Source organism: Musca autumnalis, unplaced genomic scaffold (assembly GCF_047663935.1).
Source record: "Musca autumnalis isolate F117 unplaced genomic scaffold, ASM4766393v1 scaffold_4, whole genome shotgun sequence".
In the NCBI taxonomy this organism is placed as follows: domain Eukaryota; kingdom Metazoa; phylum Arthropoda; class Insecta; order Diptera; family Muscidae; genus Musca; species Musca autumnalis.
Genome location: NW_027411977.1, coordinates 59,587,609 through 59,601,198, shown reverse-complemented (window position 1 = coordinate 59,601,198; position 13,590 = coordinate 59,587,609). Strand labels below are relative to the sequence as shown.

Below are 13,590 nucleotides of genomic sequence, written 5' to 3'. Positions count from 1 at the left end.
AAAATCATTATAATTTTGGGTTCCTACTATAATGACCTATTCGTAAAATATTCGAAACAAGCGAACAAACTATGAATATAAAAATCTAGTCGACAATGATATATGTACATATAGTATAATATAGGGCAAGCCTGGTTAATACAGGACTTTCCATATATCATTAGATTGTTTGTACGTATTCTGGACATAACCCTTAATCATTTTCCATAGTCAGTTTTTGGAAAATAACTTCAAAAACTAGAAACAGCCAAATTGCCTACAAAGGGACATTAATTACAATCATGCCAATATTACGTCAAAAATATAATTTTTGACAAAACTACTGAAAACGATAAGGAACCAATAATTCCACCATTCTGAAATTGCATAAAAAGCGAAAATTTTGGAAAAAATTACTGTAAACGGAATATTTTTGTATGCAACCTTAAAGACAACTCTTCGGCCTACAAAATTATTTTTTGAATTGTTAAAAAATCTCAACTCGTTTCCAAGTTATCAACGTTTACATTTTTTATTTCAGGTTGCATCATTTTTAGTAACAGTCACTGTACATAAAGGCAAACCTTCAGCTTTTGCTGCAAATTTCATGGAAATTGCAATAGCAGGCGTGATTGGATCCCCAAAGAAGTACCTGGACTGTGGATTAATTCGTAAATTGTTAAACAAATATTTGTAAATATAGCGTTTTTTAAATATTCCATAGGGGAGAGGTACCGCGCCCCCTTTGGAATTTAATAAAATTTGTAGCCTGTTTCGGAGGCCATCCCTGTACATTCCCTGAAAATTTCAGGAAAATCGGTTCAGTATTTTTCTAGACTTAACATATTTTAAAAAGTGGGCGTGGTCAAGTTTTTGGTTCCCCAATAAGTAAGGTAAGGTCGGAGACACAACCACAATTGTCTCGCAAATTAATTTCCAAACCGATACATTCGTAATTATTGTAAATATAACATTTTTAAAGAAATAGGGTATAGGGGAAGTACCCCGTCCCTTCCGAAATTCAACAAAATATGTAGCCTATTTTCACCGGGGGGCCATCCCTGTACATTCCCTGACAATTTCAGGAAAATCGGTTCAGTAGTTTTTGTAGAAAACATTAAAATTAAAAAAAAGCGAGCGTAAAAGTGGGCGTGTTCAATTTTTCTTTGCATAAAACCCCAAGTTGGGTTATGAAGGTCCAGCCGTTCTCAACTGATGCCATTACCAACGAATGAAATTTTATTTTTTATTTATTTACACTTTGGTTGTAGCATGTGGGCCTATTTTAATAACTTCCTCAGAGCTCCGATTGCTGAATTTTAGTCGCAAGTGGGTGTACTCGAAGAGTAGGAGTTTTACAAGAAGTTTTCAAAATGTTCGAAATAGAGTAAGAGTTCGCTACAAGAGTAAAATCGAGTGGAAAAATAAATGTGTTTTATTCGATTTGTATTTTCGTGCGTGTGTGTATGTACTAGCAACCACCCAGCTAACATCTTTTTTCCGAATTCGTTTCGTAAGAGCAGAATATTCTCGACTTCGAGCGTTTATATGCGTTTTTATTCGAGTGGCATACTCGTAGGAGTATTACCTCTCGAATTCGAGTGGAGAGTGAAGCTCGCTCAAGCCAAAGAGAGGAGATAGATCCTCATTTTTATTGTCGAGCTTCCAAGCCTTTTCCATAGGCTCGTTGAAGATCTAAGTCATGAATATTACTATTGACGTGCCTGGGAGGGGAAGTAAATCCACAAGATTGGGGCAGTAATGCTCAAGGCCATAACATCCAAGCAGGGACTGTCTCGACAACATTCTGTTGTGCTGATGCATCGCTAAAATGGCAGGTTTAAATATTCTTCCCCTGTGTAGCCCCAACATTTGTATACCAAACTGGCGTTGTATAGCTTACCACAGAGCGGCCTATTGCTTAGTGAGATGTCAACAAGGTTTGAAAACCTTGACTTCAGAACCTTGTATCTACTTGTGATAGCTGTGGCTAGCTCGATGTACTGAAACATGCAATCGAACATTACACCCAATATCTTGTGGCGGTTAGAGGTCGGAATCAGGACACCATCGACCAATATGTTCAGGGGGAGCTTGATTTCGCCCGTTTAGGTGGTGAACAGTGTGTCAGTGGATTTAGCCATAGGCCATAGGACTAGATGCCAAGAGCGCACGTACAATCATCCACATACTATGCCATCTGGAGGGTGTGAAATTTCAGAAAAGTAGAGGTTAAACAATTTCGGAGATATCACTCTGCCTTGGAGAACACCTGTGCCATTTTCCTAAATCAATGCTGCTGTTGGGAAACTGCGTCGCATCCTGGAGAGGGGTATTGCCTCTAGAATATTCGCTACTTGCGACAGGGGGGGGAGGCGAATCGTACCTCTGCTGTCATCTTTATCTTCGGTAGTGGAACCGCCAACTTTCCCGGTTTCTGGTACACAATACTCAACTCTGGGTTCATCCAACAGCTTGAGCATTACCATTGAGGTTCCGTGTGAATCCAACGGCATCTACAACATCGCTCATGGTAAATTATGATGGTACCTCCTCGGCTGGGAGGACTCTCGGATCCAGGAATGATGCATTTCCGAAGCTTTGAATAACAAAATGGGGTGTGAGGAATTGCTTTTGTTGTTGTTGGGCAGACTGTGGGTGAGTCTCGTATTCCGACGAAGACGATGAGGAGACATCCTGGTTAATTTGTTGGCTCAGCAAGCAGGAGCATAACTCCAATATCAATAGTCTCGAAAGTGCACCCACCACAATCCTTGCACCCTTTACATCTCACCGATGTGACATTTGGTGGATGTGAATCTGCCAAACGGAACAGGTCCATGGTCCGGGGTTCTTATATATCCTGACAAGGACCAAAAGAGATCGTAGCAGGTATTCCGGGATATATTGCTGGCTTCCATGTTGAAGTGACGATCCCTGGTCGAAGATTTCTCCGAGTCAATCGGGTACATAGAAACCTGAAGATCTTTGTATAGAAAATTAGAATGTATTTCTATAGTAGATTAAATGGACTTCTTAAGACCGAAAGGTTTTCGTTTAGAACATCAAAAGGTCTTCTTCAGAAGTTCTTTACATAGAAGACCAAAAAGGTCTTCTTATAGAATACCGAAATGTCTTCATTTAGAGGAGCGAAAAATCTTCTTATAGAAGGTATAAGGCATTTCTTGTAGAAGACCAAACAGTTTTCTTATAGAATGACAAAAGAAGGGTCTTCTTATCGAACATCAAAAGGTCTTCTTGTAGGCGATCTAAAGGACTTTTTAGAGGAAACCATAAAGTCTTCTTATAGAATACCAGCAACCCTTCGTAAAGAATACCAGAAGATCTTTTTATAGAAGACCAAAGGGTCTTGTTGTGGAAGACAAAAAACTCTTTTTATAGACCAGAAGCCCTTTTTATACAACACTGGAAGGCCTTCACATGAAAGACTAAAATGTCTTTGTATAGAAGACCAAAATAACTTCTTATAGAACTCAAAAGGTCTTCGTATGGAAGACCAAAAAGTATTCGCATAGAAGTACAAAAATTCTTATTAAAGAAGACCAAAATAACTTCCACCTAAAGAAGACCAGAAACCCTCCCTATAAATCACCAGAAGGTCTTCATATGGAACACCAGAAAGTCTTCGTATAGAAGACCAAAAGGTATTCGCTTAGAAGGCTATAACCTTCCCTATAGAAAACCAGAAGGTGGAACACCAAAACGATTTCGTGTAGTACATTAAAAGGTCTTCTACTAGAAGATGAAGAGGTCTTTTTCAGAAGTTCTTTCTATAGAAGACCAAAATGTCTTCCTATAGATGAACAAAAGATCTTCCTAAAGAAGGTCAAAAATATCTTCTGTAGAAGATCAAAAGGTCTTCTTAAAGAAGATTTAAAGGACTTCTTATAGAAGTCCAAAAAGTCTACATATAGAAGGACCACAGGGTCTCCATATCGAAGATCAAAAGGTCTTCTTGTAGAAGAACAAAAGGTCTTCTTATAGCAAACCAGACCAGAATGCCCAACTAAAGAAAACCAGAAACCCTTCGTATAGAACAACAGATGATCTTCGTATAGTAGGCAAAAAGGCCTTCTTATAGAAGACCAAACGGCCTTGCTATGGAAGACCAAAAGGCCTTCTTATAGAAGACCCGAAGCCCTTTCTATAGAACACCAAAAGGTCTTCTTATAGAAGATCAAAAGGTTTTCGTATAGAAGACCAGATTGTTTTATAGAAGAAAAAAATATATTTTATAAAATAGAAAAATGTCTTCTTACGGAAGACACAATGTCTCTCTATTGAAAACTGCAGAAGGTCTTCCTATAGAAGATTAGAAATCCTTCCGGGAGAAGGTCTTCTTATGATGACTCAGTATATACTACACGTTTCCGCATATTACTACTAAGTAATGTATACCAATTTGGCAACAGCATATCATTTTCAATTATTTAAAAAATTTTCCAAAATTGTATAACAGTTTTGGGCACACATGCTCTGTTCCAGAACCTGCAACAAGTTACTATTTTTTACTACGATAGCATTTTTTCCTTTATGTTATCGGAAAAAATAGTAAAAATTAGTAGATTCTTGCAGTTTTGGAACAGACCAATAATTATCAAGTATTTTGAAAAAAGTACGAATTATTGTGTATTCAAAATAAAAAATGGTATATCACATAGAAAAATACACACAAAAACAAAAGGTAAACAATTTTGTGTTATTCAGAAATGTATTCCAAAGGTGGATTTTGGAGCTAGAGTTGTATATATACTACATTAAAAAAAGATCCAAAAAAACATTGTTTTAAATGGAATTATTTTGTATAGAGAGAACAATTATGTTGATACCATTTTCTCATTTTGGATAAACAACACAGCAAAACATTAAAAAACAAAAAAAAATTAAAAAAATAAAAAAAAAACTTGTAATTGGGCAATAAACGCAAGAAACAATAAAGCAAAAGCCATACCTTTTGCACTTCAAAGTAAAACGGAAAAAATAAAAACAAAAAATATATCAATTAATTTCCATCGTAAACATAAAGGCAAAAAAAAATAGGGGGGTCAATTGGCGGCGTTGGCAGCAGCAGCATACTTGTTTTCAGATTTTCTTAATTTAAAAAGTATTTGGCAGTGTTATTTCGAAAGTGTTAACAAAATACAATAAAAAAATATTTCAAATTTATGTTGTTAAAAGTGAAAGAATACCAAAAAAAGAACATTATTGCGGTGACAAAGAAAAAATTGCTTTAAAAAAGAAACACAACAACAACAAGGTGAAACAATAGAAATAATAATAGCAAAAAGGGGGGAATGCGGGAAAAAAGAAATGTCTTCCCCCCTTCTTCACAACACGACTATTTACCTTAAGCTCTTCTTCCAATTCGGAAAGTTTTCGTTCCATAGCTCTCCTTTCGCGCTTTTCAATCTCTGACAGAGAATTTTTATTTGTCTGCAAAAATTCAATATTTGCAAAGAAAAAAAAAGAAACAAAACAAAAATTGGTTTGGTGTTTGGTTGATTTTGCATAGCAATTGGTGTTTTTTGTGAAAGTGATTGGGGGAGCTTAATTTTTATATTAATTTGAAAAAATTTCTAATAATACATAAATCGTGGTGCATATTTACAAGGACAAGAAGAGTAAAGTGTAGTAAAAAAAAAAAAAAAACAATTATAAACAACTGCCAAAAGAATCGTAGAAAAAATTGGCTGCTTAAATATCTTTGAAAACGAAGTTGGTAGCTTCACCCTGGCAGAGATAAGTTGTAAAGTTCAAAAGTTCAAAAAGGGCAGAAATTTTAAAACAAGAATATGCAAAAAAAAAAACTCAGCATAGATTTGCTGAAGTGTTGGGAGTCATTGCTTTTTTGTAGCAGTAGTTGAAGATGTTGAAATCCAGTTAGTATATACATTAATTCATTCATTGTCCTTCAATCCTTCTTTTATGGCAGGTTTAATAGTCTTATAAAATGAAAGACAATTTTTCTTTAGTACTCACAGAAAAAATGGTTACAATGAGCAACATTTTAATCACGTTAAACAAATTCTTTATATAATCTAAACTGACAGAAAATCCGATCTTAGTCGCATCAAGTATATCCCGCTTGTAACAAAATTGTTTCAATTGTTGCAATTAAATTGGTCCAGAACTAGTTCTTAACCGTACTAATGCAAAATTGCTCCCCAAGTAATGCGAAGGGAACCAATTAATTTATTTTTATCCCCAAGTAAATGAAAAGGCTTTAGTTGCTATTATTAACCCTTGAACAAAAAAACCCAGCACCTTTCTAAAAAAATAGAAGTGGGGATCGATACAACATTCTGGTATATTACTGTAACCTGCAACTAGTACGAGGGGGACTAGAAAACCTTCCGGTCTAGGCAACACGCAGTGTCGCCAGGCGACATTTGACAATTTTTTTTTTTGGAAAGTTTGACAGTTTTTGGCCTAAACGTACTCAGGACAGTTTGACATACGACCATGTGTTAGGTCGTTTACAGTGACTAGAAAAAATCAATTTGCAAAAAATGGAATTTACTTGTGAACATTTTCGTCCGATAATTTTTCACAACTTTCGACGTGGATAATCACGGCAAGAGCACATCGATCAAATTAAGTCTTTGTATGTCGATAAAGGGTCATCTTATATCACTATGAAAAACTGGTTTAATGAATTCAATCGTGGCCGACACTTGCAAAGAAACGAAAGTCGTGAGGATGGTCCAAAATCGGGCGTTGTGCCAGAAAAACATTAAGCGTGAACGGATAATGCAAGATCGCCCTGTTATATACCGTGAAATAGAGGCATCCTTGAGCATTTATTCCACCAACAAACTTTTGATATTGCATGAACAGCTGGCCGCAAAAATGGATTTTTCTCGTTAGATCCAGCAAAATTGGTCAATCGCTCTAAAAAACAATCGTTTTGATTTAAACGACATTTATAAGATTGTCACAGACGACGAATCTTGGATCTATGCTTAGTAGCCCGAAACAAAACAGGAATCGACCGTTTGGGTCTCCGAAAGCGAGCCAAATCCGATAAAAGTTGTTCATGTAAGAAGCACTTCAAAGCAAATGCTGGCCTGTTTCTTCGGCAAAACTGACCGAACTCCGGCAACATAGACAAGGTGCAAAGGGCAGCCTCGGTCCTGATAACTGGAGCTTTTAGAAGTACAGCACAAGAAGCTCTAAATGCGATGTTAAACCTCTTGCTCATGAGACTCAGCATCAAAGGTCAAGCAGCACGTAGTGCCCTAAGGCTACCTGAATTGAATCGTTGGCGTGACAGCACCTATGGACATGCATGCATTCTTCGGGAGCTAGGACCAAACCTTAGCTTAAATCTGCAGGGGAAATTCAGCGACTACTTATCAGCAATCTAAAGATTTGAAGATTTTGAGGTCGTTATCCCTAGTAGAGATGACTGGATCCGTAGTAACCCTCCTCTGGACGGTCTGGCTTTCTACACAGACGGTTCCAAGATGGAAGAAGGTACCGCAGCTGGAGTCTACTGCGAAAAGCTTTGTTTCGAATACTCATATAGGTTGAACAGCGACTGTAGTGTTTTCCAAGCAGAAATCTTCGCGATGAGAATGGCCGCAGAGTTGATAAAAAGTCTGGATGCAGAAATCTTTGAACCGGTGATTTTCTTCGTTGATAGTCAGCCGGCTCTTAAAGCCATCAAATCCTCCAACATCAAGTCTGAGGCCGTTCTTGAGTGTAGAACTGCTGTGGCGAACCTCACAAACGCTGTCCGAATCTGCTGGGTACCGGGACAAGTCTAGCAATCACTGATTCAATCAAACCACCCATATGTCACTTTTTTCGGAGAGTGGAGACGTTCTTTGAAGAACGAGCCCAGGAACTATGGCATAATGAACCAAGGTGCAACGTGTCAAGGGCCATTTGGCCGACTCTATCAACAAACAGAACAACTTCACTCTTAAATATGAACAAGTCAGAAATCAGGGTATTGAGGGGAGTCATTACCGGTCATTGCAACATCCGAGCTTTTATCGGCAAATGGCAGGATGATGGCGTGGACTATTGCAGGCTCTGTGAAGATGAGGAGGAAACGGAGACTATTGAGCATATTTTATGTCGTTGCCCGATGTTAACTCGAAAGCGATATAGATTAACAGGAGTATGCTTTCCTCCAAGCTTAACCTTCTGCTCAAACATGGAACCAACAATCATAAACAACATCATCAAAAATTTGAATTGGCTGGGACGGCGCGACCCATAAGCGTAACTACTTCTCTGACAGTTTTCTACCATCACCAAATAAACCATCCTCCTTTATTTATTACATCTTCATCTTTAATATTCCATTTATTATTACTTTCCCAACCCCACCCTCTTTTCTTTACTTCTCTCTCTTTTCTCTTCTTTTGTCTTTTCAGGTAATTCTGAACCTCTTTTTTCTGATTTATGGATGATCACAATGGACCGAAAGCTCTCCGAGTGGCGTAGTCAATATACTCGTATATTGACTACACATCCCCAAACCCAAACCTACAATTTGTTTGCCTGAAGTTTCATGAGAAATTCGAAAAACGAACAAGACAAGGTCAAGAATTTTTGTCGCCAGAAGATGCTGTAAAAGCGTTCAAAAACCATGTTTTGGAGGTGTCTGAATCAAGCCAGAAACTGTCAAACTTTCCAAAAAAAGTGACACTGCGTGTTGCCTAGCCAGAACTAGTTGTTAGTTAGTTGTAACTTCATGTTTTGTGCAGTGAACGAAGACGCGGCGAGGAGACGAGAATCACAGGAGATAGCTACAGCTCGCCAGACATCGCGATTGTGGTACGCGGTCTGATAATTGTCGTGCCCTGACAATCTTGAAGACCCAAGTGTTAGGGAAGAACTTTCACTTGAATTCAAAAGCTTGCTGTCGAGCACGAGCGCAAAAAGTGATTGGATCACCTGAATAATACAACATTGGTAAAGGATTAAGTAAATTGAGGGCAACGGTTAAATCACTCTCGAATTCAGGATAGAAGTATGTCACGTGGTTGAAAGTAAAATGTGTTCTTTTACTTTCAATGTCGTGGGAGTCACATATCCCAAGAGCTGCGGGTATTTTTTTAACTGAGCAATGTTGCAAAATTCATCCGAGACGCTAGGGTCACACGGAATCTCAGTGGTAATGCTAAAGCAACTACATAAACCCGGAGTTATGTTTTCAGAAGTCTTTAATTTATCCTTATTGTATCAGAAGCCTGGAGACTTGGCAGGGTGGTCCCGTTACTGGTCTGTGGCCAGTATCTCCATGGCGAAATAGTAACGGTGAGTAGAGTATTTGACAAGTTAACGTTAGTCTCTCTAGATTATACCAGAAGCCTAAGACCAGGTGGAGTATCTCACTAAAGTTCTCAACCTGTCGCAAGCCATCCTGATTGTTCCCGAAATCTGGAAAAGGGGCAGGGTTGTCCCGCTACTGAAGCCAGGCAAGGATGCCTGCAAAAGTGAATCGTACAGGCCGATTTCGCTTTTGTCGCCTGTAGCAAGGACTCTTGAGGCCTTAGTCCTCCCCAGCGTTAGAAATAGCTATATAGCATGTATGCTTATGACTGTACGATCCTGGCGTCAGGTACCTATCCTGAAGACATCTGTGAGAGACTGAAATTCTATTTAACCGATCTTACCACCTTTTCCACGCGAGGAATATGCAGATATCCGCCACTAAATCGACGGCCACTCTGTTCACAACATGGACGGCGCAGTATAGACGAGAGTTGAATGTCGTGGTCGATGGTAGCAGCATTCGGACCACAAACTGCCCAAAAATTCTAGAGGTCACATTCGATATTACGTTCAAGTCTGCGACAAAATGAAATGCAGAAAAGAGGTCCTCAAGTCCCTAGCCGGCAGCATTTGGGGTCGGCCTGTGGTAAGCAATCACCATCTGGTGGGTAGGGCCGACACACTCAGACACATCAGGAAGGATATCCACGCTCTAGAGGAAGAGGTCCAACATTATAGGAGAGAACCCCTAGATCAACAGGCATATCTGGCAGGACTGAATAGCATTCACACGGACGCAGTTGCTAAGGCCATAAGGAAATACAGTGTGAATATAGTCCTCGGAGTACATCCCCCATCTATAGCAGTCGAGGAGCGTTATCTGCCACGACAAACCAGAGTAGTTTTGGCTTAACTACGCTCAGATATTGCAGTCCTATTGGGCTAGCATCAATAGCACCGTGCAAAACATCTGCCCAGTATGCGACATGGGCACGCACAACACGTAACATCTTTTCAACTACCCTGCCAAACCTACTCATCTAAATCCAGTGGATCTGCGGTTACATCCCATCGAAGCAACCACTTTCCTGGAACTGGAGATATACCCAGAGCCAAATTGAGCAGAAGGACGAACACGCAAACACACAATAATAATAAACACTGTTACTACAACAACAAGCAAACAGTCATAATGGCTCTTAATCAGTCGGAGGCCTTCGATAACGTCAAACAAGCCAAGCTTTTGGAGTACATCGCAAAGATATCCCACACCTGTGTTTGAAACAATATGTGAGAACACCAGTTGTTTGTGCAATTCGAAATGAGATGTCGCAAATCCGCAATGTAAGAATATTCAAAACGGACAGAATGCCGCCCTGAAGAATGCAATGCCCTTATGACACCAGTGCAAGCGATGTTTTTATCGGTGCATTAGTACAACGAAATGTTGTCGGCCAAGATTCGTCTCTCATCATGTTGAAAAAGAGGACCAAAGGCATAAATGTGAACATCTAGATCAACGTGTCTTGAATACCATTCATCCGGATGTAGTTGCGCAGTCTGTACGAAGATACAGTGTAAATTTCGTACTCATCGCAGCCGAAGAACCCCAGCTGCCAAACAAACACGAGTGTTTTTTTTTTAATTCTATCTTCGATGAAAATTCCGAAAATATTCTCGGAGTTTGGACCAAATATTATGAGCCGCAATTTTTGGACACAATTTGTTGATCTGATAAACGACCTCTTAAAGTGGTATACTGTAGATAAAATACCTCATAAAGGGGGGTTCTTAAGTGCACAGAGGAGCACCTATAGGGATTTTCAATAGATAGAAGGATCTTCTTTAGATAGAAAACGTCATAAAAGAGCCCAGCAAAATTAAATGGAAGTGATTCCATGTGAAATCATGATTTCACTGGTTCTTTTGCATGAGTGCGAAAGGAGTCGTGAAAGATCCCATCTTTTTCATCGAATTTTCATGAGTGCAATTGAAGTCGTGAAAGGTCCGATCTTTTTCATCGAATTTTCATGAGTGCAATCGAAGTCATGAAAGATCCGATCTTTTTCATCGAATTTTCATGAGTGCAATTGAAGTCGTGAAAGATCCGATCTTTGTCACAATATTATCATGAGTTCAAATAAATTGATAAGTAACCGCACAATAAATTATCAAATACTCATATACCCGAATAATTGTGTACTTGCAAAAGTAATTGTTAAAATGAAAATAAAAGTCAGATGATAGTGGTCGATAGTGGCAAAATTTATATATTTTAATTAAAAATACAATGTAAATTGATATAAAACAAAAGAAAAATATATTTTGTGTTTGGAAACCTGTTTCGTTTTGTGGATATTAAAAAGAAGTATGAAAAAGACCCGGTCTATAAACCACGAGCTTCCCCAGCCGACCAACACCGATATAGTAAAACATATCGAGCTGCAATTATTGGGTTGGTTGGGCCATGTTAACAGGATGGATAAAGATGCCACCGGCATATGAATACGAGCCATTTGACGTTATGCGACCCGAGGGAACAAAACTCCAATGGAAAGATCACGATATCACAAGCATGGCATGCAAAGTGAGAGAAGCAAAGTAGGAGATCGGTAAAATAAGTATAAAAGAGACCATAACGTGGTAACTATTACAGGATAAGCTTTTTCTTTTGAAATAAAATAACAGAATTCAAATTTATACTAGATTTCCCAAACGATGAGCTTGGTTCAGAGATTGACACATAATTTATCGAATATTGGAAAAACGGAACCCCCAAGTTGAAAGAAGTATCTTGCAGCCATCGGAAGAGATAAATATGATATTGCAGATTAATATAATATATAATTTTGAAAATTACATACAAAATAAAGAAAAATAACATCTGGTGATACAAATCATCTGCGCATTGTATTCTTATTAATTCAACAAATTACATAATTGTATTGCGAATTTTATTTCTGATTGGCAAAAATCCGGATCCAAAGCATTGGTGCAAGAAGCCATGACGATGAACTGGTGCAAGAAGCCATGACAATGAACTGGTGCAAGAAGCCATGACAATGAACCGGTGCAAGATGCTATGACAATGAACTGGTGCAAGATGCCGTGACAATGAACTGGTGCAAAATGCCATGACAATGAACTGGTGCAAAATGCCATGACAATGAACTGGTGCAAAATGTCATGACAATGAACTGGTGCAAAATGCAGTGACAATGAACTGGTGCAAAATGCCGTGACAATGAACTGGTGCAAAATGTCATGACAATGAACTGGTGCAAAATGCCATGACAATGAACAGGTGAAATCAGGTGTCACTCCCTTGTAAATTTCATCGGTGATTCACCTAAATTTGCACCTATGACAAGTCACTTGCACCTATGATTCAACTCATGATCTGTCATCGAACATTTTGCTGGGAGACTTCATTAGACAGAAGACATCGAAAGGGATCTTCTATAGATAAAATACTTCCTAATGGGGTATTCTTTAGATAGAAAACCTACTAAAAGGGGTTTTCTATTGATAGGAAAGCTATAGTTAAGAGGGCTACAAAAAATGTTTTTCTGTGGCAGAAAACTTGCTAAAGGGCCCGTCTATAGATAGGTGGCCTCCTATCAGTATCTTCTGTAAATATATGACGCCACGAAGAGATCTTCTACATATAGAGAAGTGTATTTCATCTATAGAAGAGCACTTTGGGGGTTTTCTTCAGATATTTGTACAGCGTTTTTCTATAGATAGAACACCTCTAAAAGTGCTCAAAATGTAAAATTGTCCTCCAAAATCAAATGACTTCATATACCTTGGTATCGTCATAATTAAAGGAAACAACATCAGTTGTGAAATAAGTGGTAGATAAGTTGTAAGGTTTGGAGCACAAAAAAATTCTAGGAATATTAGATTTTCCTATTTGCAACCATTTATTTTCTGTGAGTACTACAAAAACATTTACAAAAGTTCATATAATAAAAAATATGTGCTTATGTATATATGGTTTTTATCCTTCAACAAGATAAAGTCACACACCTTTTCTTTAAGATTTTCTCAATAAAGTTTTGTTTGTATAAATGTAAGTATTTTTCTATATTTACATTCTCTCAAAAAAAAAATGTTGAAAAAATCATACAAAATCTGTTATTACAAAAAATAGACAAAACCAAAACCCATGTGGGGGTTTCCTATTGGAACCATGTCCCAAAGTTTTTGAAAAAAGAATATATTCAAAAATCAAAAAACAGATGCATCTACTTACAGCATTAGCAAATCTTTCCAATGTGGCACGTGTCTGTATGACTTCTTCATCTTTCTTTTTCAGCTGTGCCCGTAGTTTTTCATTTTCCAATCTGGAAATAA

General features: G+C 38.1%; 1 protein-coding gene across 50 annotated transcripts in view; it reads right to left on the bottom strand.

Annotated features, from left to right (window-relative positions):
• The window catches only part of Mbs (Myosin binding subunit), a 304,687-nt gene that overhangs the window by 32,167 nt on the left and 258,930 nt on the right, over positions 1–13,590 (bottom strand). For 38 of the 50 annotated variants that reach the window (XM_073982167.1, XM_073982189.1, XM_073982205.1 and 35 more), the window contains 2 exons: positions 13,490–13,580; positions 5,347–5,433 (listed from right to left, as the gene is read on the bottom strand). In XM_073982167.1, the coding sequence (XP_073838268.1) occupies positions 5,347–5,433; positions 13,490–13,580 (178 nt within the window). The remainder of the gene's footprint in view (positions 1–5,346; positions 5,434–13,489; positions 13,581–13,590) is intronic. The other 12 variants (XM_073982195.1, XM_073982168.1, XM_073982190.1 and 9 more) reach the window with 1 other exon arrangement.